This window comes from Falco rusticolus, chromosome 11, assembly GCF_015220075.1.
Source record: "Falco rusticolus isolate bFalRus1 chromosome 11, bFalRus1.pri, whole genome shotgun sequence".
Taxonomy (NCBI): domain Eukaryota; kingdom Metazoa; phylum Chordata; class Aves; order Falconiformes; family Falconidae; genus Falco; species Falco rusticolus.
In genome coordinates this window covers 12100324-12127085 of record NC_051197.1, presented here as the reverse complement: position 1 = coordinate 12127085, position 26762 = coordinate 12100324, and the positions used below count along the sequence as shown (strand labels likewise).

Below are 26762 nucleotides of genomic sequence, written 5' to 3'. Positions count from 1 at the left end.
TTTTTCAAATTGACTCTTCGCTTCTGAATAGTGCAGGCAGCAGCCCCAGTTCTTAGAAAGGTATCTGCACATGGAAAGCCCCAGAAAGCAGGGAGACAGGCTCCAGGAGATAAGAGCCATTGCTTCTTGACAAATGCAGGAGTAGCAGGGCCATTCCTGGTACTGGTTGGACAGGGGCCAAACAGAGAAGGTCTCACTGTGAGCCGGACAGGGCAGTAGAGAGCCCCTGGGGAGGTCTGCGCAGCACCCTGGGTCTCCATGCTATGTCCCAGCTTGCCAGCGTGGACTGGGGCACCTGAGTGTCTTCTGTGAGGTGGGACAGCCTGATCCCCTTGCAGCCCCCGCCGTGGGAAGTCCTGGGGCTGACGGCACCATCCCAGGGGCTCCATGGGGTGCACAAGGTCGGACAGCCAGCCCGTACCCCCACGGCCAGACGGTGGGAGGCTGAGCCAGGGCGCTGATCGCCAGGCAAACGTCTGGCAGGGGCTGTGGGGCAAGATGAGGCGCTGCAGGCAGGCTGCCAGCCCCCCGGCAGGGTATACCAGACGGTTATCTCGGCTCACACACGCACCCTGTGCATGGCCAGATGGGAGCCGGTACGCTCTGGGCTACTGATTGCCTCGCCGACGGCACCGAGGACGCAGCCTCACGGGCGCTGTTGCATGAAGCTCAGCCACACCACCTTTGCTCGTTGACGCGCTGGTCGCCCCCGACGGCGACCGCCGGGCTCGGCTCGCCGACCGCACCCCCGCCGGCACATTCCCACCGCCCACTCGGGGCACGGTGTGGGGGGACCCCCAGCTCTGCGATCGCCAGCCCCCCTCCCCGCCCGCTGCGCGGGGCAAGCCAGCAAGGCACCGCTGCTCCGCGGGCAGGAGGGACCCCGAGCTTCGCGACGGACCCCGCCACCGCGGGGACCCCACCGCGCGGGCAGGGGCCGGGGCCGCGGCGTCGGGCAGGGGCAGCCGCCACCAGCCCGCCCGGGCAGCGCCACGAGAGTGGGCGTGGCCTACCCCACGGGAACCAATAGGGCGCGGCGGCGGCGAATATCAAGGCTAGTCGGGCCAATAGGGGCGCAGCCATGCTGTTAACAGCTTAGGGGCGCGGGGCGGCGCAGAGTAGCGCTGCCGCCGCCGCGGGGAGCGGAGCGGTGCCGGGCTCCGCGCACCGCGCTCCCCCAGCCCGCCGCGGTTCCCCGGCCCGCCATGGCGGCGGCCGTGGACGAGAGCACCCTGCCTTCCATCTCTACTTTTGCTAACCTGCTGCCGCTGGAGGAGCGGCCCGCCGACATGCTCCACGTAAGGATCGGGCGGCGGGGTGGGGGGATACGGGGCAGAACGTCCCGGGCTGGGGCTCGGCCCGGCTGGGGCTCGGCCCGGCTGGGGGGGTGGGCCCCCTCCCGCCGTCGGAGGGCGCCCTGGCGGCGGTGCAGCCGCAGCGGTGCCGACCCGTCGGACGGGTTGGGGGGAGCTGCCGCCCCGGGCGGGAGGTGCGGGCCGTGGGGGCCGGGTGGCGGGCGCCGCCGTCGGCCCTGCCGGTCCTGACGCCCCTCTCCTCAGCAGAGGATGCTGCAGCAGGACGGCGCCGCCGCCGTCAAGCGGGAGGACGACGACTTGGGCAAGTTCGTGGACTTGGACTTCATCCTGGCGCACACCAGCAGCGGCGGGCAGGGGCCGCCTGGCCCCAACTACCCCCTGCCCGAGACCCCCGAGAGCTGCGGCACCACCTACGACAGCGACGGCTCCTACCCGACATCGGGCAAGTTCCCGGCTTCTTACCCCGAGGGCCAGGGCCACAGCTACGTGGCCGAGCTGCTCACCCCGGACCTGCCCGGCCACTGCGACCTGCAACGGAGGGAGTACACGGAGCTGCGGGTGCCCGGCGGCCCCCCCCAACACCCCCCCCATCACCACCCGCCCCTGCACCCGGCCCTGGCCCGCCCGCTGCCTCTGGACCCTGCGCAGCCCTTCGGGCCCCGCATCAAGAAGGAGCAGCCGGAGGAGCGCGCCTGCATGCTGGGGCTGCCTGCCGCCGAGTACCTGGGGCCGGCCGGCGGCGAGCACAAGCCGCGCGTAGCGCCGGGTCCCGGGCCGGGGCCAGTGCCGGGGCCGCCGCTGCCCTACCCGGGCTTCGCCCACGGCCGCCTGGGGCCCCCCGAGGAGCCGCTGCCCGGCGCCGACCCCCACCTCCTGGCCGACCTGCCGCCCCACTACGCCGTGGCCCCGCACCGCTACGCGCCCCACTTCGCCCCCCAGCCGCCGCCGCCGCAGTTTCATGGACACTTCAGTGTTTTCAGGGAGCCCCTGAAGGGGCCGGGCCCGGGCCCGGCGGGGCTGCCCGGGCTGCTGGTCACGCCGCCCAACTCCCCGGTGCTCGAGTACTTCCCGGCCGGGCCCCCCCCCGAGGACTGCAAGCCCAAGCGCGGCCGCCGCTCGTGGGCGCGCAAGCGGACGGCCACGCACAACTGTGAATACCCGGGCTGCGGCAAGACCTACACCAAGAGCTCCCACCTCAAGGCGCACATGCGGACTCACACGGGTAAGGGCGCCTGGGGGGGAGGGCGGCGCGCGCGCGTGGGGGGGAGAAACGCGCGAAGGGTCCCAGGTGGGGGGGTCCGGGTGTACGGCGAGAGCCAGGACCCGCTCCGGCGCCGTTCCCGGGGCTGTGGAGGGCCGTTGGGGGAGGTGGCACCGGGGGCGCACGGTGAAGACCCGCCGTGGTCAGTCCCGGGGCGCGCGGAGGGTCCCCGTGGTGGGGCTGGGTGGGGGCACTTGGGGAGACCCCGCAGCCGGCACGGGGCTGCACGAAGGAGGGTCCTGCATGCGGGGCGGGGTGCGAGTGGGGATGCCCCTGGGAGATCTCTGAAAGACCCCGTGGTTGTGCTGGGTAGGGGCACACGGGGACCACAGTGAGACCACTCCTGTGACACCCCCACTTGCTGATCTGAGGGCCCAGGGGTGCCTGGAGAGGCAGGGCCTGGGGGCACATGGAGAATCCCCCCACGTGGGGGTGAGCAGAGCAGGGAGACAGACTCGGGGTGTATGGTGAGACCCCCTTGGCAGAGCTGGAGCAGAGCACATGGTGCAGCCCCACAGCAGGGGCGAGCCAGGGGAGCATCCACTGTTTGAAGTGGGGCAGGGGTGCCCAAAGGACTGGCCCCATGCGGGGCATATGGGGAAGGGCAGGAAGATGGGGGATGAAGGAAAGGTGGGGCAGGCAGAGGTGTGCAGTGTGAGTACCCAGCAGGACTCCCTTCTCTTGAGGATGGGTGGGGAGGTTGGAGATCTCCCTTGAAAAAGGGGGCTGCTGGGCAGGGGAGCACAGGGGCAAAAGGCATAGGGAGGATGGGGACCTCCAAGCCCACTGACACCCCCTCTCCTCCACAGGTGAGAAGCCCTACCACTGCACCTGGGAAGGCTGTGGCTGGAAATTTGCCCGCTCCGATGAGCTGACCCGCCACTACCGCAAGCACACAGGGCACCGACCCTTCCAGTGCCACCTCTGTGAGCGGGCTTTCTCCCGCTCTGACCACCTCGCCCTCCACATGAAGCGGCACATGTGAGCGGTGGGCTGTGGCCGGGCTTGGTGTCCTCGGAGCCAGCTCACGGTGTAAATAGTGTTGGGCCTGGAACGGCACTGGGGAGCAGCCCGGCCGCCCAGCCCTCTCCGCTTGTAGTTGATAACTAGTTTTTTTTCTCCTGCCCCTGCTGTGAGAGCTGGGCCCAGCTGAGTGGTGGGGAAGGGCTGCTTTGGGGTGTAGATGGGGAGCAAAGCTGCAAGAAGTGCCTCCAGCCCTTGCCAGGCATCACCACTCAGCTCCCTGTGCCTGGAGGGTACCACCCCCCCCAGCCAGGTACCCAGTGAGTGGGGGGTGCTGGTGCAGGCAAGGATCTGTTCCCAGAGCCCCTGGCTTGTATTTGGCATCAGCTTAATTTTTTCCCCTCAAATACTGGCACCCACCTGGCTCCAGGGACTCTGGTGGCTGACTCTGGCCAGGTTTTGGCCAGAGACCCATGCCCGCTGGGTGCACGGGTTGTAGTTCTGGGAAGTGGGTTGCTAGTCTTCTCGGTTGTGGCCATCAGAACAAACCTCCTGACCCAATAGCCCAGAGTGGACGGGATAAGGGTGGGACCTGACTGTGGCTCGTGGCTGTAAAGGTTGGCAGGGGGTTGGCAGTGCAGTGTCACCTTGCACAGGAAGCAGGGATGCTCCTGTTTCCAGCTCGGGACCCCACTGGGCAGTCCAATCCTGGCCGTTCCCACAGTTTCCTGCTCAGGAGCCTAAAGTGGCTCTTGTCTGCTTTCATTTGTCTTCTTCCCTTCAGGATGACACCAGGTACTGCTGCAGCTGCCTTTCCCATGCTGCTTTTTGAAATTTAGTGTGTAAAGGACTGAGTCCAGCTATGAATGCCCAGGTCTCTGCTATACTTGAAACTTTTGTAGAGGGGGAAAAAACTCAAAAGAAAATGAGTCTTTTTATGTGCAGCTTCTGCAAAGCAAGTTGTAAATTAAACAAAGCAGTAATATATAATGTTTCTGGTTTTTTTAATATATTTTTTTTCTTCCAGCTGGGAACACAGATGAGTCTCGGCTTTGGGAAGTGCACTGTTCCCGTCTGTGTATATTGTTAATTAACATTTCTCTGCTTGGGCACGTTAGGTCTCTCGCACCCTGAAATGTTACTTTTCTTTATATGCAAACTGTTGAAATATTGTGATCTGCTGTATAATAAATAAACAAGATGTAAACATGAAAGAGCCAGGAGAGTTTACTTTAAAGCTTTCTTCTAAGAGGAGAGGGTGAGGCTGGGCTTGCTTGTCAGTAAATATTTACATCGATGTTCATTTCTGCTTAAGTTAGCTGCGGAGGATCGATGGGGAACGCCCAAGCCTCGGCATCTGAGCAGCATCTCCTGTGCAACAGCTCTTGAGTCACCCCACTTCCCTGTGCCTCAGTTTCCCTAATCTGCAGATGGGGCAATTGCAGCACCGGGATGGCGTGACTGGTCCTGCGGTGAGTCATCCCCGAGGGGAATGGCAGCTGAAACCGTACCAGGAGCCTCACTGGTCCCAGCTTCATTCTGAGCAGTCCTGTCCCGCTGTCCCCTGCAGTGGGAGCTCTGCAGCACTGGCCTTGTGGTCATAACCAGGAGGCTGGTGGCAGCCACCTGGTCCTGTGTGCTGTCCCTGTTGTTCTTGGGGGTGGCCTGGCAGCTTGGTGGGGTTCAGGTGCTGAGGTTTCCCTGCGTTAATAGGTGGTGACTCAGCACAAGCGTGCTGGCAGGTCCCGAGCTCAGCAAGCAGGTCTGGCTCCATCCCTCCCTCCCACAGCTGATTACCCGTGATGCACGCATCCCTCTGAAGGCAGGGGCTTGTCTGGACCTGACACCATGCTGGCAGGGCGGGGAACGTGCTGTATGGGCTGTGGGGTGCCTTGGCTCAGGGTGGTGGTGGCTTCCTCCTCCTGTGCTTGCTGCCATAACCCCCCTGCGGCTGGCCAGGGCTGGGGGATGCCCTGGGGCTCCTTGTCCCACAAGCGGAAATGGGATGTAGCTGTACTGCTGAGGTGGGCTGGGCTGATCCCACTCCTTCCCCGTTTCCTGCTTGCAGATGGGGAGAGTCAAGTTGGAAGAAGACGGGAATGGCAAAGCGGGGCTGGTGTCCCCTTGAGGGGTAGCTAGCATTTTGGGGCAGCACCCAGCCTTGGGGTCTGCCTGGAGCAGGTACGAAAGCATGGGTGTCTCCAGGCAGGGTGGGAGCAGCTCGGTATGTTATGTCCTGCCTGCAGGCCTGGGCATGGGACTGCATCTACAGGTGTCACGGATCCATCAGGCTCAATCACTTGTCCTTTCCCCAGCTGCCTCCACCCTTTGCTTGCCCCACTTTCTGAGAGCTGCCTGCGTGGGGGGTGACCATGCTGGGACACGAGTGACCTGTGATGGGGTACTGGGGGTGTCTTGCTCCTGGGACCCCCAGTACTCAAGGGCGAGGGTCCAGTGCTGGTGGGGTGGCTGGAGCAAAACTGCCTCTTCCCTGGAGACTTGTTCAAAACGTCACATGGACGGAGAGGGAAAGGTGTGGGCTGTTTGAATTAGCGATGAGTCAGGCTGGCAAAGCCAGATGGGGAGAGTGCGTGCCTGCATGTTTGTATGCATATAAGTAATCTCTGGCTTTGTGTTTTTATTATGATTATTATTTTTATTTCCAGGGGAACCATGAATTTCTCCAACCATCTCGTCCCACTGGAAAGGCTGGCTCTGCTGTCCTGTCTTCCCTAGGCATCCTGGGAGCTGGAGTGACAGTCCACGGCTGTTTTGAGGTTCAGCTCTGAGATCAGAGCACAAACCAGTTCTTCCTCGCCTTTCATCATCGCTACACCAGGGCGGGAGCAAGGTCCGGCTCTGCTGCCGCTACCTTACACGGAGGCGAGAGCAGGGGAAGGCATGTTGGGTCGTTCTCTGGGCAGAGCTGCTCCAGGTTTGCTCCCCCAGGCCTCGGGCAAGGCACTCCTTCGGGCACATGATGTGGCATGGCGGTCGCATGGACCGGCATGGCTGGGAACCTCACCTGGGGGAGGAGCAGCGGTAGTGGAAAACGCAATTATGGTTAATTTGCTGTTAATAAAAAACACCCTCTTCCAATTGCCTGGGCCAAGATGCACTCTGTACTGGAGGAGGGAGCCCAGTCCTATCCCTGGCAAAACCTGCCCTGCAAAGTGATGAGGGCAGCAAGAAAACACCTTCAGCAGCACTGAGGAAGGCAGGGCTGGGGCACAATCCTTGCCTGCGGTCCATGTGCCCGTGGTCAGCTGGAAAGTCCTTTGTCCTGGCCTGGCAGACACATGTGGGGACCCAAAACACACCAGTCAACCAGGCAGGACCCTGCTTTGCAGGAGACGTGGCACTAGCAGTGTGTCCTGTGCTGTGGCTGTGCCAGAGAGGAGAGGAGGGTGCTCTGGAGAAGCCAGGCTGGTGGCTGATGAGCTGATTTGCCTGCATACAGCCCCTGAGTTCGTGGCTGGCACAGCCTGGGGCAGGTGATGGTGTCCTGGGTCACATGCTGGGCTGCTGCAGGCCCAGTGCAGAGGGAAAGATGGCTGGCAGGGCAATGCCATAGTGCCCATGTTACCATCCCCACACTGGGGCCACACAGACCCTGCTCTGGGCTGTATCTCTCCCTGCCAGCCTGGCTTTTCTTTCCCCCCTTGGACACCTCCTATGAAAAAGGCCCCCAGGAACTTTGGTGATGGGCGACACAGAGGTCCCCGACCCCCCCTGCAAAGCTTAAAATGTAGCCCCGTGGCTTTGGGGTGCAGCTGAACTGGCACAGTGGGGAGGCAAGTGGGGAAGGGAAGGAGTGAGGAGGCATGGAGAAACACCTCCCAGCAGGGAGGTGAGTCATGGCTGCAGCGTGGCCTGGCACCATGCAGTCACCTGCCAGCAGGAGCAGCATGCTGGGGGTTTCATAGCTGGAGGGGGGGTGATAGAGCAGCTTGGATGAGTTTCTGTCCCCTGGGGATGATACAGTTTGTGCGGTTCCCCCATGCTGCAGCCAACAGGTCCCACAGAGCTGGCTCAGGGTTGTAGGGCTGTGGGGAGAAGGGGGGCTCGAGAAGGCCCCAACCCTGGGGTTGCTTTAGTCCATGGGGACAGCATGGAACTGGGGAGAGGATGAGGGTGCTGGATGTGGGACACAGCCTGGGTGCTCTGGGGTGGGAGGGATGGTTTGTGGGTGCTTGGAGGGGCTGACACAGACCTTCCCTTGCCACAATGTGAGGTGGGAGCTTGGGTCCCCAGGGCCAAGGTGTCCCTGTTGAAGGATGCTGCCAGGTCTGGTGTCCCTGCTTCCAGTGGGGCAGTGGGAAGTTTCCCATCTCTGCCACGAGGGAAAGGTCCAGCAGACTGCCCCCACATCCCTGCCGCTTGGGGTGGGCCAGGCGCCATGATAACGGGGCTGTGGCTGTCACCGCACCCTTAGGAAACATTTGGCTTCAGGCACCTGAACCCATGGGGAAGCGATAACTCCCCAGCTTGCTTGCCCTGTCTGGACCCACACCTGGTGCTATCGTGCCTTAGTCACACACCAAGAGTTTTTCCACTGCTGGGCCCCAGATAACCTCCTCCCGCCCCACTGCCCACAGTGTTTGCACTTGTCCTCCTCTGTTGGTGCCAGGCAGGGAGACACGCATACCTTGAGCCCTGGGCTGGAGGCATGCACACCTCTGGCCTGGGGCCACCTTTGGCCATGCCTGGCAGCCGGGGCACTGGCAAAGGGCATGAGGTGCATCCTTCCCCCTGGACCCCAGGGTGGGTGGGCAGCTGGCCTGGAGGGGACCAGTGCTGCCTTCCTGCCAGGGCTCAATGTCAGGGGACATCCCTCCCCCAGCTGCTGGAAGGCAGTGAAGTCACCCAGGCTTGGTACCCTGTGCCCACAGGACGACAGGAGGTGTATGATGGGGTTGCAGTTACAGGACAGTGATGCTGGCTGTTGCTGTCCCCCACTACCAAAGCCCTAGGGCACAGAAGCACTGGTGTTCCCAGCATTGCTGGCTTTCCCCAACTTGCTGCATTCCCTGGGCTCTTCCTGTGCCATAGCAAGGCAGGACCCTGGTGCTCTGGGGAGGTGACAGATCCAGGCATGCGTCCCTGTGCAGGACTTTCAAGGATGGACCAGGTGTGTGCAGGCTGACCGAGGTCTCCAGCTGTGACCCTTTGCTTTGTGACACTGCAAGCTCTGGAATGCAGCTGCTGCTGCCCAGAAACATCTCTGGGACCCTTTGAAGGCAGTGCTAATTGCTGCACTACTGATCAAGTTAGCAGAAGCACCCAGCTGATGTGTTTTGCTTGCAGGCCCATACAGCTCCTAGTGGGACACAGCCCTGAAGGGACACCCGTGCTCACAAAGGTGCGGGGGCAGGCAGGCTGTGGATAACACAACCCAGCTGCCCACAGACTCCAACTTTCATGAGGTTAAAAAGCTGCTACCCTCGGGAGAGGAGCTCAAAATGTGCTGCCAATTTTGTTAAAGAGGAGTGACTTCATTGCCCTGCACTGGGGTAGAGCTTGGTCTGAGTCCTGCTGGGGCAGGGCTGGAAGTTGGGCTTGAGCAGGTCAGGTCTAAAAGCGGGAGATATAATCAGAACTCAAGACACTGAGCAGCCATCAGTCTCTGCACTTCATTTTGGGACTGGCTGCATTTTCTCTTAAGTGCCATTTAACAACATGAATGGGCTGTGAACAACCTGCCAGTGAGAGGCAAACAGATAGGTCCTCTTTCTCTGGTTTTATAAAGCTCTCCCTGGAGCAGCAGTGCCAGGCAGGCAGGGCAGGGGTGAAGCAGCACTGGGAAAGCCCTGTCTCCCTCTGCAGACCTGCGTTGTGGGAGAGTGGACCCCACTTCCAGGCCAGCCTTGGCAAGAGAGCAAGGAAAGGTGCTAGAAGTGTTTAGGAATGGCTGCATGTCCTAATGGAGGGAGGGCTTGAGTGGACATGGCATTGCTGAGAGCAAATGCATGGGATGGGAGAAACTTTGGGATCAGTTCTGTCCTGGTGGGAGGAAGGGCCAAGATGCTAAAAGCCAGCCCTGGCAGTGTGGGAGGGAACAGATAAGGGCTTAAATGATTCCTGGGGACAACAGATGACACTCAGGGGGATGTCACCAGTTCCTGTTGGGGCATACTGGTCCTGGCTGGGCCCTGGTGCAGCAGTGGTGTGCCAGTCCCCATGGGAAAGGATTGCCAACAGGATGGGAACAGTGGCAACTCCAGCACCACCTGGCTGGCATTGAGGGGCTGTGTGCAGGAGTCACCCTGGCGCAGCAGGGTTGTGCTTATCTTGGGCTGCTGCACAGGAGAGCCCCTCAGGGACACCCACCCTCTCTCCTGTGCTACCGGGACAGGCAGCCTGAATGTGCCCCGCGGTGCAGCACCCACCTGGCAGGCTGTCACCTGGCTTGCCACTGGCAGGGCCACCACAGCTGGCAGGGAGAGCGGGAGAGGGCCGCAGCCACCAGCCAGTACCTTAGGACCCTGCAAGGAGATGGGAAAACTCCTTATAAGCTGTGTGGGGCACGGAGAGCCCCTGGGAGAGCAGGGCCTGTGCGGCCTGCCAGCTGCCACCTTGCGGGGTGGGCAGAGCTGCCCCGGCCGGGCAGAGCCCAGCAATCCGTCCCCAAGGCCAGGGGAACGGGTACCTCAGCCTCGTCACCTCGGGCAACTGGGGGGCGCGGGTGGGAGCCTCCGCGCGCCCTGCATCCCCCGCTCCCGCACACGGGGCGACCCACGGCCGCGGCCCGGGCCGAGGTGGAGGGCGGCCCCGGAGGCACCGGCAGGGCCCGGCACGGCTGTGCTGCCACCTCCTGGCGCCGGAGCGAGTTCCGCCCGCAGCGGGCTCCCCGCCCTGAGCGGGGAAGGAGGTACGGCGGCCCCAGGCGGGCCCGGGCGCTGCCGCCGGGCCGTGAGGGAGGCAGCACCGGGCCCCGGCTGGCCGCAACCTGCCGGGCGCGGGGCGCGAACCCGCAGTGGCGGCGCCCACCTCCGCGGTGCGTTCCCCAAATGGCTCCGGGCGCTTCCGGGCGCCTCTTGGCGGGAGCGGAAGCGGCGCTGCCCGGCTCGCTGTGTTGGGCGCACCGTCTCGCTGGCCGCGGAGCCGGCGCCGGTGGGTGAGCGCGGGACCGGCTTGGCTTGGGGCTGCTGCGTCTCTGTGGTGGCACCTTGTCCCGCCCGGCCTCCCGCGGGCTCCCCGGGACCCCGCCGCTGGGCTCCGGGCCGCGGGCTCGGCCTGCGTGGCCCCCGGGACCTGCCGGGTACCAGGCCCGTTGTTGGGCCTGGGGCGGGGGATGGGGAAGCGGCTGAAGAGGGAGTGTGTGTGTAGATATACGTGTGTGTGTGTATGTGTGTATATACGTAGATATACCTCTGCGTGTGTGTGTGGGACAGGCCGGGTGGGAGGTGCACGTTAACCCCGGCCCCCTGGTTTCCCTCACCGCCCAGAGCTGGAGGCGGCGGGCAGGACGGGACAGCAGGGCAGGCCGGCGGGCAGGCGGAGAGATGGCGACGGGCGCAGACGTGCGGGACATCCTGGAGCTGGGTGGCGTGGAGTCGGAGAACACGGGCACCATCAACAAAAAGGATATCATCAACTCGGATAAGGTGAACTGCGATGCCCTAAGGGGCTGCTGCTTGTTTTCTAGCCACTGACTGACTTTGCATGTACTGTCTGGGGTGGATATTGGAAAAAAGATGGAATAAAGCATGTTCCTGCTGTAGTCCGTTTATTTTCAGGCTTCCTAGGAGTATGTGGAAATGCCTGGAGGGCCCCACTCCTGGGTTGCTGGTGTTCTTAGTTAACTGCGCTGTGGCATTTGAGGTGGTATTTAAACTGGAGCTGTGTGAATGGTGTCCTGGCCCCGGGACATTTTCAGCTGTTTCTCGAATTCCCATTTTGTGCAGTGAATGTGAAGTATGTTTACCATCTAGCCCACAAACAAATGGAAATAATAGAACACAGTCCTGTTTTAGAAGAAAAAAAAAATCTGACTTGATTGAGTGGTAGGTGTCTTCAAACCGTGGAAGCAGTCCCCGTGTATGGCTGGGGTTTGGGAGAACTGGGGTATGTTGTTGCCCACTGGAATATAGGCAAGTTAGTAAGCTCTTTTAAGGACCTATGCTGTCATGTGCTGTGTTCTGTGTGGTAATATGCTATGATGTATTGTTGCTTTCTGTATTTTAAATTCAGGCAAGGTCTTGGCTGTCCCATGCTTTGCAAGGTATTGGGAAGGTTAATTCATGAGTAGTTACGGGATGTGGAGGTGCTTGGATACGAGCTGGGGGAGAGAGTTCTCTGGTACAGAGATGGTGTGATTTGAATTAAAGCTGGTGTATTTTTTTGGAAAAAATACACCAACCCACCCCAATGCCACCCCAGACATACGCAACCACTGCAATCCCTGTAAATGCTTCCTGATTGTTGCCTCCACTGAAGTGTCTCTGAAGAGAGGCACAGTGGTTTCGTAACCCCTTGCTTGGGATGGGATGCACAGTACAATTGATGTAATGGAAAACTGATGAATTTCAGTAATTTAAAGGCTGAAATGTTAAAATTGTCAGTTATCAGCTGTATTGGTGAATAGTGTGTGTGGTGAGCCGCTTGTTGGCTGGATTCGGCCTGCGATGATGTGCCAGTGAGTATTCAGAGTTGCGAGTTCTTTGATTTAGATGCATTTGTCTGTTAGGTATCAGAGAGCTGAAGGACTACAGGTGTCTGTCTGTGTCTCTTGGAGCAGAGAGTAAGATGGGTTTCTCTTCAAGTATGCTGTAATGGAAAGATGGAAGAAGGGGAGGTGCAGTGAGAGGTTTCGGTGAGGGGTGCAGGAGGCCACTTGCGGCCATGAGTGAAACATTCTGAATTTCTACACAGTACAGAACCTAAATCAAACCAAAGGTATAAGCCATTATCGCATGGAGAGAGAAAAATTGCTAATAACAGTGCAGCACTTGCTCAGGAAATAGATCTGTTCTCAATTAGAAAAGAAACAGATTGATGTCTTTAAATCACAAGAGAACCGTGAAGTACTTTCCAGTCCATTAGTGACTGAGAATGTTAAAATAAAAATTACTAGGCATAAAAACATTTAAATCAGCAGGACCAAGTAATTTGTTCTCAACTCCTAAAAGAGCTGGCTGAGCTGATCTCTGGCCTGCTGATATTAACATTTAATAAATCTGGGAACTTTGGGGGAATTCCAGAAGCATGTGTTCAAACAGGGTGTGCGGTGACCTGTGGGTAACTGCCTCAACTGGCCTTACGTTGCTCCTGGGAGAAGTGATCGACATGCTAGGAGAAAGGTGTTTGATTAGGTGTGAAAAGGTGCTAATATAATGAATGTCTGTCATGAAGTTTTATGGAAAGTAGTTGCAGTCCAAGCTGACAGATGATTATTTTTTTAGTGGGATTTTGAATTTGTTTGATAAAGGTGACTGTATGGATTTAATACAATTTATGGTACAGCGTTAGTTTTACTACTGCAGAATACTCTGATTTAAAAGTTGGTAGCAGTATGGTAAACAAGTACTTAGAAGTAATGACATGGCTAGTAGTTATAAAGATGGTACAGTTAGATCAAACACTCTGGACTACTTGGTAAACTTGGCCTACTTAAATAAAGTATGCCTTGTTAATGTGGCTGTTACTGTATCTACCTGAATCCAAAGCTGATTGCTTTATAAACTTGCGTATGTGACATGAGGTGGCCTATGTCTTAGAAACCATCAGTTCTGGCAAGGTTTTAGTCATCAGATCCAGTAGTTGACACTGAATTCCTCGTCTGAAGAAACTATATAACAAAAAAACTAACAAAAAATATTCTTTGCTGTATAAATGGGAGAGTGGAAACAGGAATAGGAGTTTACTTTCGTAGGTGATACTGGTAGTTTTGTCATGGGGCTACTGCAAGGGCTTGATCACAACTGGGAAAACCTGAAGTTGCTGCAGAACAAAGTGACAAAAGCTAAAAGAGAGTGAGAAGACATTTCTTATCTTCTCTAAAAGGCAGAGACTCACTCAATTAAAATGCATTAATACCCTTATGTGAGGACAGTGCTTACTTAGTAAGAAAAGGCTTAGTCACCAACCCCTGAAAACTACAGCCAGATGTTCAACTTGGAATTTAGTTGAGTGTTATCAGCAACAAGTGTCTGAGTACTGGTGAGTGCTGTCACTGAAAATGGGCATGTTTTGCTCTCAGTGTCTTCCACGAGGAACAGGCACTTTCCTGGAGAAATTCAAGGTGTCTAAAACCAGATAAAAGTGAAAACCATCACAGAGGGGCAGATTATGTAGTTTAGTGTTCCCTTGGCGATTGCTGATTCTGAATCTAAAATGCAATTCTTTTGTTTCAGAAAAAATCCAAGAAATCTTCGGAGACATTGACATTTAAGAGGCCAGAAGGAATGCACAGAGAAGTTTATGCGCTCCTCTACTCTGACAAAAAGTAAGAGCTTGTGGTCATCTGTGCAGGTTGTGGGGTAGGCTGGGCTTTTGGTGGCAGGGCAGCATCCTTTTGGAATCATGGGCAGTCTCACTTCCCAGACTGATTCCCCTCTGTGCTTGGCCCATGCTTGTATCCTTCATTCTTAGACAGTCATAGACAGTGTCTGTCTTCTAAATTTGAGGGGTTTGCTCTGTGTAGGAGATGAATTAGGTACAGGCACAAGGCTAGGGCAGAGAAGGCAGTGTTCTTACCCTTCTGTATCTAATTCTGTTTGCAACTGGAACAGTATGTGATTTTATTTCTGCAAAAAGAATTCTGCTGCACCCTGTATTTAGCTTGTGGATTGTGCCCTTGCTTCAGAGGGCTCTTGCACAGTTTGCTTTCCAGATGGTTCTGTTCACACTCACCTGTGCTATGGATTCTGTCCTCTGATGTGGGAAGCATTGGAGTCTGGGAAGTGCAAAACCTGGAATAAAGTTTAGACCTGGGTGTTCCCACTGTGAATGTTGTTGTGGCAGATCTCACTCTGAGTCTGAAATCTCTTTGGGTTTGTCCTGGGCTGCTTCTTGCTTCTTGTCAGTCAGTACTTGTCTCCACCACAGGGATGCACCTCCACTGCTGCCAAGTGACACAACTCAGGGTTATCGAACAGTCAAAGCAAAATTGGGGTCCAAGAAAGTCCGGCCTTGGAAATGGATGCCTTTCACCAACCCAGCGAGAAAAGATGGAGCAATGTTCTACCACTGGAGGAGAGCAGCAGAGGAAGGGAAGGACTACCCTTTTGCCAGGTTCAATAAAGTATGTGGGAGCACTTGCAAACTAAAGCATATAAATAGCAGCTGGAAAATACCCTTTGGTCAGCTTCTTGAATGTCCAGACAGGAAGCTGGTTCTTTCAACAAATGAAGGTTGAGTTAGATTTGGCAATTGCATTTTAAATTGCAGCATGGCCTGCATCTATGTGGCCACAGACTATGAGGTCTCCAAATAGTTCAAGCTAAGTGGGCTCGGTATGTTGTCAGAGCTTGCTGGAGGCCCCCTGTGTTTCAGGTGTGTGGTCATTGATTTGGTAAGGACACACTCTGCCGCTTAATTCTGTTCCTAACCAGCATCCTCCCCCTGATTACAGGCTCTGGGTAGTAAAAGATATTCTATTCTGAGTGAGACATTAAAGTTATAAGTCTTGTTATTTTGCCCAGTATGAAAAAAAATGCTTGAGCTTCATGGCCAAAAAGCTGGCTTGCAGCCTCTTGGCCAGATTCCAGCACAGATGCTGAATTACGTTGCGTTCCCTCTGAAATTGCTCCTGTGGTATCAGTGTGGTGCAGTACCCTGTTCTTTGCGTCTTACATTAAATAGTCACAATGTGTTGTTGTAATCTCCCGCTGTCTTTCGTCCCAGATGTATCTGCTTTGAGTGGCTGGGGCTTTCATGTGTATGCACAAAGAAAACTACATCAAGATTTAGACTTCAAAGTCAGGACCTCTAAAGTTAGGAATGAGCAGAGTTAGGGTGCCTCCATAATGTAATTTAACCCCCTTCATGCTGCAGATCTGAAGGGGGGGAAAAAAAAAGTGTGTGCTAATATGATTCCACAAAAGCTCTGCTTGCGTATAACTGTATACAACACTTTAAGTTTGTCACCCACAGAGCATCAGCTCTAACAAAGCCTAGCTTCCTGCAGAGTTAAGTGGTTGGTTGACCTTATGTGTTAGAACACTGAAGCTCAGACTGATGCTTTTCCTCTTGCTGGGACATTGGTAAGAGTCTCCTGTGGTATCTCTTCTCTGATGTCTAGGGTGGAAGTCTGAAGCATGACTCAGAGCACCTAACTAGCTGTCTGAGTGAAACTTTGTGAATGTAATTGTTTCTAAGACACTACTGCTGTTAACTGTTTTCAGCTGAGTTCAACTGAGTTTATCAGGGGGACCACACATGGGTGCTGTAATTATACGATTCTTGTTTCCTTAACTTTATCATGTACTGTGAATTGACAGACAGAAGAGCCTTCAGCAAGTCTGCAGCCTTTAGATTAGCGGCACTGACCTCTGCCATCTGCACATGTGCAATTACATAATATTAGGAGCAAGTTACCTTTGTGGATCTGTGGTTAAGAGGGCAGAAGGCGCTGATGAGGAGTTTTGCAGATACTTGCTATGTCAGAAGAATTTTATTTACTTTTCCAGACTCTCCTGTGGGTTCCTTTTCATGTACTTAATACCTCTGCCCGAATCTCTCGCTCCCTTGGCATAAGCCCATTTTCCTGTGTGGTCTGTTCTATTGGTCACTCAAGCTCTTTAACCTGGCTCCTGTGTCACTGCTCAGTTGCTTAGTGTTTTCTCTGTGCTTCCAACCTCCAAACCAAATGCCTCCTCTTCATGGTAAGATCCAAAACGTAAACTTAGGTTTCACAGTGTACACTGAGCCTTGCACCAGGGTGTGAAATAGGAATCTAAAAGCAACTTTCACTGGTGTCAGAGCAAAGGCCTCTCTGAGCCTGATACTCTGTTTCTGGCTACCATTAGTAAAGGCTTAGAGAAGGAGCATGAGAATGGGGCAAATACAAAGCTTTTTTCTCCTAGCTTCTGATGGTCTTTGGCTTAAGGATTTCTTAACTTGGAATTTGTGTTCAATAATTCTTGCTACGTATGTTCAGGGCAGAAAGCTGCTCTGTGAATATCCCATGATAACGAGTTCTTCAGGTTAATTTTGTATGGTGTGTAAAGGTGCTTTCTTCTGTTAATTTTAAACTGCTGCCTTGGGATTTCATTTGGTGCCTCTTGAGATCTTGCATTACGCAGTGTGGTAAATTGTCCTTGCTATGTACTGTGTTTTCCATAATTTGACATGTATCTGCCCTTCTGTGCTCTGTCTCACCCTTGTTCTCAAATATCCTTTCTTTTGAAATGAGTGGACTAGGAGTGAGTGTTTCACTTATGGAAGCATGGCAGCTTTGTACGTTGTCTGTGTTTCTCTTTATTTCCCTGATCATTTTTACTGCTCAGTTTGTCTTTTCACCACTACTAGGCATTGTGCTGATGTTTTCACAGACAGAACTGTCTCATGGCTCCAGGATCTTTCCTGAGCAGTTTCAGCTAATTTAATGCCCATCATTGTGTGAGTTTATAGTGTGAAATGTAGGACTGAGAGGGGTTTTCTGGGCCATTGAATCCTCTTCTTGGCTCTTTCAGGTCCTGCAGCATCCAATCCCTTTCATAAACTGATCAAGTTCCTTTTGAAAAGCACTTGGATTTTCCTGCCCCTGTGCTTCCTTGGGAAGCTGTTCCAGACTGTCTGCTCCATTTCTCATTTCCAGGTTAAATTTTCCATGTTAAATTGGCATTTCTTAGAAAGCCAATTTCTTTGTCCTTATTTCACTTGTTCTCTTCTTCCTTTGGGTATTCCTTTCATTCCATCTAGCATACTTGAAGCCTGCAGTCAGATTCCCTTTCAGACTTTCTTTGCTAGGCCCCTTTCTCTTCCAATCTTCTGTGGGAAGGCAAGCTCCTCACCCCATTACTCATCCTTGTTGCTCTTCTCAGTACTTGCTCCCATTTCAGTTCGTCTTTCCTGATCAGGGGTCAGTAGAGTTGTAGTCGGTATTCCTGCCAAGGTCTTGTGCAACTGAAACCCTGCCAGTTTCTGCTGGAAATCCCTTTTTGGGTGTTGTATTTGCATTTTCATGGCTACCCTTGCATTTGAACTTATAGTCATCCTGTAGCTGGCACAGCATTTCTGTCTGGTGAGTTCCTACCTTCTCACTTCTCAGCAGTTCTCACCTGAGTAGCCATGAGTGGGGCTGAAGAAGTGTTTTGGAAGTGGTTTTGCTCTTGTTCTGTTCTCTTCTCTGATCAGGTGTCTGCCACCTTCCCTTAGATCCACTGCAGAGAGCCCTGCTGGCTCTTTTCATGTATGTATGCTACTATAGAAAATATTTTTTTTTTCATGCTGTACACAGGACATCCTTATGATGTCTAGTTTGGCTTTTCTCTCATTGGAAGTGGTACTTGAAGGTTGAAGTGCAGTACATCCCCAAGAGGTGTGCTTCACCTTTTAAGTTCCTGTGTGTAAGCAATGGAAGAAGGCAGTAGACCTAAAGAGGCTGTGATTTGGAGGCTCAGAAATGCTCCTCTGAGATGTATGGAGTTCATGAAGGTGACTTTTTCTGGTGTAAGATTCAGGAGGACACAGAGGTGTTGAAGCATGTGCGCTGCTTGCATGCACATGATGTTTTCTTGTGGAGGCTCAGGCTGAGCAAAGTTACACTGGAGGACTGGTGGGAGAGGGTAAGGGAGGAAAGCACAGGCTTGCTTGTACTTTTGCTTTACCATTCCCCTAATACAGTAAGTATTTTTACTGTTCCTTTAGTACTCATGTGACACTTGTGTTCTGAATAGAGCCCTTGCAGAGCAGTTCCAGGCTGGGACAGTGGTGTGGGTTCAGCCTTTTAGGCACCTGAGACACTCTTGAGAGTTGGACTGTTGTTTGGCCCTGTGGCTCTGCTGGAAAAAGGGTGAATGAGGAAGGGAGGAACAAAGTTGTTTGCCAAGTTTATGGCCCTCAGTTGTACAGTGTCCAGCCTTTCAGATCTTCGTGGCCCTGTCTGCACCAAACATGAAAGAAGTGGGTTGTGTATCACAGCAGAAGGTGTGCTAAAAGCTCCTTGCCTTTCACATTCTTCCCATTCAAGTGAGCGTGTCCCAACCCAAGTAAAGAGTTGACTGTCAGAGCAGGTTATGTCAAGGTATTGGTGCTGCTGTATGGGAGGAATGTAGGGAGGCTGGCTGAACCTTGGTTTCACTGTTGTGTTAGCCTGATAATTCTGAAACCTATAGTCAGGATGTGGGTTGCTGACCTCTCTGTGTCAGTCACCTATTTCAGGTTTCAGCCTTTCAGGCCGTAGTTCCTGATGGGCTCCTCAGAAATGTCAAGTTTGTGGCCCTGAGGTCATGCATTGCTCCTTATCAAGTCCTCTGCCTGCTCGTCATGTTTCCTACCAGGACCCCATTGCTTAGGGACCTGGCAGCCCCTTCCTGTCCATGTGCTGTTCCTGTTTCTGAATCAACTATCTCAGCCCTTAGCAGCTGGCAGTGAGAAAGGCAGTGCTGCAAGAGAGCTACCATGTTTTTCTTCTCTCTGAATAGACAGTGCAGGTACCTGTCTACTCGGAGCAGGAGTACCAGATGTATCTCCATGATGATGCGTGGACCAAAGCTGAGACAGACCACCTCTTTGACCTGGCTCGGCGTTTTGATCTGCGCTTTGTGGTGATTCATGATCGCTATGATCACCAGCAGTTCAAGGTGAGTCCCGGGGGCCAAGGTGCTGCTAGCAACTTGCTGCTACGGCACGTGCAGGGCTTGCTGCGCTGCAAAGACCAAATTACCCTTTATATCAACTTAATTAGGGGAAAATAATGAATTATTGGCAGCAAGGAATATTGAATTTCCACCACAGGGCATTGCTGCTTGCTTTGTTTGTAATTAAATCCACTGTGACTTGTGCTCATTCCCTGTTGTGTTTTATTAGAAAGTTAGAAGATTTGCCCTGCCAGGAGAACAACTCATTGTTCCTTTAAGATAAGGTAGCTGGGGAGTTTGTTTAGCTGAGCAGGATAGGTGTCCTGGGTTCCAGGCTGGGCCCTGGGAGAAGCTAATGGTCCCTGGGGATTGGAATTTTTCCCTGGTGCTGCTCCTGACTTGTGGTCTGACCTGGTGCAAGTTTCTGTCATCCCTGCTGTAAAGCAGGGACCATAAATGGTCTGAAGATGCAGCCCTGGTGTCATGATCGTAAATCTCCTGTAACTGCTGATTCTGTGCCTCCTGGTGACATGGTGGAATGATGTGACTCCTACAGGATAGCTCTAAACGCTGGAGCTTTTTGTTGCCCTCTAAAATGCTTGTGTGAAGAGCCTGTACCAAAGTGAAAAACAAGTCTGCCCATCTGGGCAGCTCAAACACCTTTGGTGCTTGGGGTAGGGGAACACAGCTCAGAGTCTGTGTACCTATGGGCAGTGAATTGTTGCAGCTGGTTATGGCTGGAATGGCCATTGTCTGGAGCAGGTCATAGGAGGCCTCCTGTGCATTTTCCTGTTCGTAGTTTTTCTCCTGTCGAGAACTATCCTTGCATTCTTTTATCTGGGAGTGCTTCACTGCTGTATTGTCTCTAACCCTCTGCTGTATTATTGGACCCTGTGGTGGATGTTCACAGCAGTAGCTGTGAACTCATGACAGTTAATTCACACAGTTCACTGAGAAACTCTTCCTTCCCTGTGGTTCCACTGGGACTGGCAGGGCTCCCTGCTGATCTTCCTCCCAGGCACTGTGTCTTATACCCTGTTTGACATCCTTCAGCCAGTGGTCCTTACCTGGCTACTGCACAAAGTTTTGCTTGGTTCTTCCATAATGTTGTCCTGCTTTGATGTCTTCCATAGAAAAGATCAGTGGAGGATCTGAAGGAACGCTATTATCACATCTGTGCCAAACTGGCTAATATTCGTGCAGCTCCAGGCACAGACCTGAAAATCCCAGTCTTTGATGCTGGGCATGAGAGGCGAAGGAAGGAACAACTGGAAAGGCTGTACAATAGGACACCAGAGCAGGTAACTTGGGGAACCCAAGAGCATTGCTGCTCCAAAAGATTTATGATAAGTTGCATCAGTAGGTGGATGAAATAGACCAGAAGGTGGGAAAGGGGAAAAAAGAGACTGAACAAGAAGAGCAACACCTAAGTACTGCTTTTATTTTTGAGTTCATGTGATTTTAAAGGATACAAAAGGACAATAACTGATAAATCTGACTATACATGAGAGAGGTTAGGTGAGCAGAGTTATGGTCTGTGACACTTAGTATACTAGTCCTCTGAATTAGAAACAAATTCTCATGTCAATGTCCTTGGAAGTCCCTGAGTCCCACAGGGAGAGAGTTATTCCCTTCAGAGTAAAAACCTTCCAGAAACATCAAAGACTAAATCTGCATGTTTAGTTCTCTTTGTTGAAGCTGTGTAACCGTCCCAGGGTTTAAAGGTTAAGGAACTGTGTGTCCCTCAAAGGCTGGGGAAGAGCATCCTTTTCTGTTAGTAGTTCCCATTAATGACAAGTTCATACATGTAATGACTCTGCTTGTCCTTCCCGCATTGACAGGTGTGCTGCTACTAGGCATAGCTCTAGGTTCTACATACTATGCCTGGGGAGGGGAGTCAGCTTTTCACAAAGCTGCATTTGCAACTGCAGTACATTTGGGCTTTTTTACCCTTCTGTCTGCTTTTGGTCTCTTTGTCTGGAGGCGGGATTGATCATTTATGGGTGCTACTGAAGGGTGCATCATAAATATTGTGATACAGTACCTGCCAGTTTGTAGGCTGGCATTGCCATGGATGCAGGGTAAGGCTGTGGAGCATGATGTGCTCTGCAAAGCCAAGATCCTGGGGCAGGGGAACTTGGTCATTCCCAGGCTGGCCCGGAGCAGAGCTTTTATCGGTAGGTGGCCCCCTTGCCTTGCCAGGCCTCCTCTGCTGCTCTGTTTGCTTTACTTGCTCTGGTCTGCAGGTGGCAGAAGAAGAATACCTCATCCAAGAGCTCCGCAAAATCGAAACCAGGAAGAAAGAGAGAGAAAAGAGAACCCAAGATCTGCAGAAGCTCATCACAGCTGCTGACACCACCACTGAGCAGAGACGTGCCGAGCGCAAGGCTCCCAAGAAGAAGCTGCCACAGAAGAAGGAGACAGAGAAGCCTGTAAACATTTATATTTTTTTTCTTTTTTCTTTTTTTTTTTCCTTCCCCTGCTTATGCTCTGGCTGGATAACATGTTTCCTTCAGCAATCCTACTGGAATCAGGCCCTCTGCTCTTCTAGGGGGAGTAGCTGCTGGCTGCCTTCTGGCAGATGCTTTTCTGGCTATGACTTTTGGAAGGCAGGCTGGTCTAAGGCAGCCGTTGTCAGAGACCTCTGGTGTGCTCGCTGTCTCTCTTCCATTGGAAAAATGCTGGTTTAATCCTGTTTCCCTTTCCCCCTTTGAGAAACAGGATGAAATGATGCCAGCCGTTCATGCCTCATGGCAGGGAGAAGCATCTGTCTCCCTGCTTCTCCCAAGTGTATTCTGGTACTGCTATGCAGGGTTGTCCCACAAACCTGTTGTCTTTCACCTGCCTTCTTTTTCTAGTCCAGGTTTCCCTTTCCTTCCCCACTCTTGGGTCTCGTCAGCATTTCCCCAAGCTCAGTACATGCCCGTCTCCTGATCCTCATCTGTGATCAGAGCAGCCTTGCCATGGGACTCTTGTGTTCTGGAAGCTTTTGCTTCTTACTTCTGCCTGAGCCGAGCTAAAGTCTAGGAGCCCAGAACACAGGTTTCAATTCACATTTGATGTTACCTCAGTTTCCCTTAATGGAAAGAGGACAGCATGGACTGAACTAAATTCAATACCTTCAGCAGGAAACAGCTGTTAAAAAATCTCAGATGTTCCCAGTGAGTGCCTGGGAATTCCTGTCCCTCCACCTTGTGAACAGAGTGCACTGATATCATTGTCCTCCAGAAGGGTCTGTGCAGGGAGGGGAGGGAAGCAGTGAATGCTAGACAGTTATTGCTTGATGAAGTGTGCCTAATGGCCACGACTTCCTTAACATTGTTTTGGTTCCCCCCCCCCCCAGCCCCTCTGTGTAATTAATATAATATCACTGGGCACCTTGTGCATTAAATTCCCTTGAGGGTTGGTCTGGTAAAGCTCAGCCATGGCTGGCATATATCCCTCTAAAGAAAGCAGCTAGTTTTTGGTGATAATGAAAAAAGGGTGGTGATGGAGAATGGAGCTGGAAAGGTGCTGAGGATGCCAAGGTGAGGGAATTCAGCCCTAAATGTTGGCTGGTGCCTGTCTGCAGGCATATAGCGGATAGGCATGCCAGGGTGGGCAGAGAAGCAGTTTCTATTGTTGCACTAGCATCATTTCAACCATGACAGAGTCCATTAGGAGTCAATTACCAACTATAGCTGGGAAATGTTAAGAAAAAAAATGCATTTTAACTAAGAATTTGAATCGGGAGCTGCATCAGCATCATTTCAACAAAGGAAAATCATTTACCAAAGAGTCAATTGAGGTTGAAGCGTTTACAGCATGTACAGGCACGCAAGGCAAAAGAACCCATTTAATTGCTTATGCGCTGAGTGCAGTCAGAGTTGTCTCGGCTAAGCCAACGATGCTGATTTACCCTCACTGCTTGTGTCAGGCTGTTCACCAACAGACTGGGGGGCAGAGTTCAGGAAGTCTGAAAGCCAGCCTTCATCCAAAGGAAGCAGAGAGGATTGGTTTTTGATTGTAGCCGCCTTTGTCTCTAATAATCCAAGCAGGGAGGCTACATCCTACCAAAGATCGACGTGATCCCTACAAGTTCATGAGCCCTGTTGGTATTTACAGAATACTTTTTTCACCATGATCATGTTTAGAAATCTCTTCCTGGGGCCCCTATTTATTGGACTGATCAGAGAACTGAAAAAAATCTTAATGCCTGGTCATGCAGAACGGTTTGCAAGGTGCTGCCTCAAGACCAAGACACAGAGATATGAGAGTCATTGGCAGGGAACTTGAGTCACTGTCCTTCAGTATCTCTTACGATCTTGGGGCAGTCCTGATTGTCTCAGCCCTGTCTGAAATGAACAGAGAGCAAGCTGCAGAGCCTCTCTGCAGAGAAATGTGGGAGCAGCAAGGCAAACATCATCTCCAAAGAAATTGGGGGATTTGAGGTGACTCTTCCTTTTGGAAAATTGCAGAGACTGTGGCTATTCTTGGAACGAATCATGAGTATCACTGACCCATTCAGTGGACCCCACACCATTCGGTGCACAGGGCCCTGCAGACATCTTGGTTTAATCATTGAAAAGTTTGCTCACCTTGTGCTTTGCACAGCAGCAGAGATTTTTAAGGGATTGCATTTTTTTTTCCTATTTTGTTGAAATGCAACTAAATGCTGTATTGCCTAGCAGCAGCAGCTTTAGAAGTTCGCTGCCTTGTATTGCTATGCTTAAAATTTGAAGTGGGGAAGAAAGAAAACTGTCTAACGAGTGGACAAATGGCAAAATGTGTATAAACAGCAGGCCTCCCTGGAGGGGTGCAGTCCTTACATCCTCATTAGTGGGCTCATGTCTGTACAGATCAGAGGTTTCTCAGCTTGTTCCTTAGAGGACTTGCAGTCAAAAGCCAAGATTTAGTGAAATCCTGAGCTGTTTTGATCAGTGAAATGGGCCTAAGTTAGATAAGGATGATATTGTGCAAATATGCATATGTTAGCATAAGGAGTACCATTTAGGGTTAGGGTTTTCTGCTTGTATGAGTGGGTGTAAGGCTTTGTGTAGAGCAGTGCATTTAAACCAACCAAACAAAAATGTTTGAACTCTCCAAAGATACCTTAAACTGGAGTATTTTTCTCAGTGAAGTGCTTGGGATTTTCCCATTGAATCCCATTGCTTGGGATGTTCCTCTTGCCTCAGCTCTGACATGTGGCCATGGCAGGTGGTTCTCTGTCATAGGAAACGGTTTCCCCTTCAGATAGCCTCTATATGAAATCTTGCATTTCTTGTGTTTCCTGCATCAACACATCCTGTTTCAATCTCTTTCAGGCTGTTCCTGAGACTGCTGGCATCAAGTTTCCTGACTTCAAATCTGCAGGTGTCACACTGCGAAGCCAGAGGGTAGGTGGTTGTCCTGGTCCCTTGGGACCTCTGTTAATATCTTTCAGTCTGCTTGTCTGTCTCCTCATCTGTTCTCCTTTTATAGCTAAGGAAAGGCAAGTTTTTGCCTCTAAAATAAGAAAGGAATCCCATAAATGTGGAGACTCAGAAACCTGGAATGTTGGCTCTGTGAAAGCCAGCTCATCGCCTTGCAGGGGCACCTGGACTTGCTGTTGTTTGTTACTTGTGTGCCCGTTTTGCTATTAAGACACATGTGACAGACCCAAACGGAGCTGGTCTAGTCCAAACAGAGCTCACAGCCAAACAGGCCTCGCAGCACATGTGTGTTAATAGGTGAGAGGTGCTTTTAAGAACTGGGTGTTCGGGTTGTGTCTTGGAAAAAAGACACAGACACAAACACATACAATTTTTAGCTTTCCTATTTCCATTATCTTCAGAAAATATTATGGGGAAAAGCCCTTTTGTTCATTCTGTTGCACACGTATCCCTGAGAACTTTGTTGCTGTTTTATCAGCAAGACTTAATACCTGTCTCTTAGTGACAGGTTTTGGGATACCAAGTATTAACCTGCCTGGCCGACTGAATGTTTTCAGAGGGGTTTTGATAGCAAAATCCTGTTTGCCCAGTACAAGTGCTTTTTTTTCCCCTAGCCAAATAAAATAATCTTCAGTTGCTCTATTGTAGCAAAGGTGGAGAAATAGGTTCCTTGCCTGGCACCCTCACTTGGCATAGTAATTTTCTAGGTCGCTTTTAAAGACTGTTTTATGGGATGTTCTTTTGATGTCAAAATAGTTTCAGATCTTTCTGGGAACACCCTGGGGCTGTTAATAGAAATGTGTTTGGGATCACGTTGCTTTGGTGTATGGGTGCATGTGCACGTTAGAGGTAGTATGCCTCAGCAAGGTCACTGCTGGGGAACCCCTTTAGTGTACAAGTGCCACTGTCTGCAAGCTACCTGTTTGAGTGAAGGGCTACAGCCTTGGGAAAGTCACAGGCAAGACTGCAATGAGTGTGTTGAGATCTGTGGAGACGTGGCAGGTGTGTTCTGCACTAAGAAAATTTATGGAGATTGATTTGGATTTTGAAAACTAATACATGATGGTTGATCTTTATTTTTTTTACCCTCTCTGGAAGAGAAACTGACAATGACCTTTCAGTGATGGAACCATGTGGCAAAGCCAGCAGCCTTTTCATGTGCCAAAAAGGCAATTCAGCTCCTGGCCTTTGTGAAAATGGGTGCTACATACTTCTTCCTATTCTCTTTAACATCACAAAATGCAGTGATAAGCTGAGGCATGGCAGTCTGATTCAGCAACTTTCAGCCTGCAGTATCCAAGCCCCTGGGATGACCTAGAGCAACTTCCTGTTTTTATTGAAATTTTTAAGCAGATAAATACTGTTACTAGAAGTACCAGTGGTATGCGAATTGAAACAGATTGCAAATCACCGATCTAGGTGAAAGAACAACACTTTGTTGCTTGGAAATGTGAAACCTGCTTCCAACTCAGCAGAATGAATTAATTTGTGGCTTTTAGCCAGTCACCGGGCTTCCTTGTTCCAAATTGTCCCTGTTTTTAAAACGGGAGCTAATAGACTCACTTGCTTCCCATATGGGTGATAATAGGGAGAATTAATTACGCTAGGTCAGTATGGGCCTTTTGAACTGGTAAGAGATGCTGAAGTGCTAAGTGGTATAGAGTTGACAGTCCATACTAATCTGAATTATTTTTCTTGTGGGATTTATATGGCAAACCCTCTACGTGCCAGTGGTATGGAATTGATAAGGGCGGGAGCCAACTAGGACTAAGTGTGGAACTGGGATGCTGTGCTGGAAACCTGTACTCTGGCAACATCCAGCATAAGATGTTTTGCCCTGGGCACATTGGAAAATGATTTCTAAAGGTTTGTGACGTCCTGCAGTAAATTCTTTTGCCTGAGGACCTAAAGGGTTCCTTACCTAAAGGCTTCTATTGTCCTCCTTTATTTTGTACTTTGCTACTGTGCTTTATGCCTTCATAGGCAGGTGAAGTTGGATTTTGCACTGAGATCAGGGACTCAACCTCTGTCACATGTGAAAAATGTACCATAACATCCCCAGGAT

At 52.3% G+C, this 26762-nt stretch overlaps 2 protein-coding genes across 10 annotated transcripts in view; both read left to right on the top strand.

Moving 5' to 3' along the window:
* Positions 1–992: 992 nt before the first annotated feature.
* On the top strand, positions 993–6640 carry LOC119155573 (Krueppel-like factor 2). Of its 6 annotated transcripts, none has more exons than XR_005106760.1 (5): positions 1001–1298; positions 1563–2538; positions 3387–3558; positions 4856–5012; positions 6207–6640. XR_005106760.1 is itself a non-coding variant. In XM_037404385.1 (4 exons), the coding sequence occupies exons 1-4, from the start codon at positions 1206–1208 to the stop codon at positions 6274–6276; spliced, it is 1311 nt and encodes a 436-aa protein (XP_037260282.1). In that variant the 5' UTR covers positions 993–1205; the 3' UTR covers positions 6277–6640. The 6 variants fall into 6 exon arrangements, 3 of the variants coding, with proteins under 3 accessions (XP_037260282.1, XP_037260284.1, XP_037260283.1); XR_005106761.1 differs by having other exon boundaries at positions 4856–5721; XR_005106762.1 differs by lacking the exon at positions 6207–6640 and adding an exon at positions 5609–6200.
* Positions 6641–10587: 3947 nt separating this feature from the next.
* DMAP1 (DNA methyltransferase 1 associated protein 1) overlaps positions 10588–26762 on the top strand; it is a 33940-nt gene continuing 17765 nt past the window's right edge. Inside the window, exons 1-8 of one of the 4 annotated variants that reach the window (XM_037403492.1) lie at positions 10588–10653; positions 10989–11147; positions 13896–13987; positions 14590–14785; positions 19131–19289; positions 20420–20587; positions 21533–21718; positions 24590–24661. In XM_037403492.1, the coding sequence (XP_037259389.1) occupies positions 11046–11147; positions 13896–13987; positions 14590–14785; positions 19131–19289; positions 20420–20587; positions 21533–21718; positions 24590–24661 (975 nt within the window). In that variant the 5' untranslated portion in view covers positions 10588–10653; positions 10989–11045. Of the gene's footprint in view, positions 10654–10673; positions 11148–13626; positions 13784–13895; positions 13988–14589; positions 14786–19130; positions 19290–20419; positions 20588–21532; positions 21719–24589; positions 24662–26762 lie in introns of those variants that run through there. The other 3 variants (XM_037403495.1, XM_037403494.1, XM_037403493.1) reach the window with 3 other exon arrangements.

Coding starts and splice junctions, on each gene's coding strand:
- LOC119155573 (XM_037404385.1), top strand. CDS start 1,206: ATGGCGGCGGCCGTGGACGAGAGCACCCTGCCTTCCATCTCTACTTTT. Junction 1,299..1,562: donor GGCCCGCCGACATGCTCCAC/GTAAGGATCGGG, acceptor TCTCCTCAGCAG/AGGATGCTGCAGCAGGACGG. Junction 3,559..6,206: donor CTCCACATGAAGCGGCACAT/GTGAGCGGTGGG, acceptor TTTTATTTCCAG/GGGAACCATGAATTTCTCCA.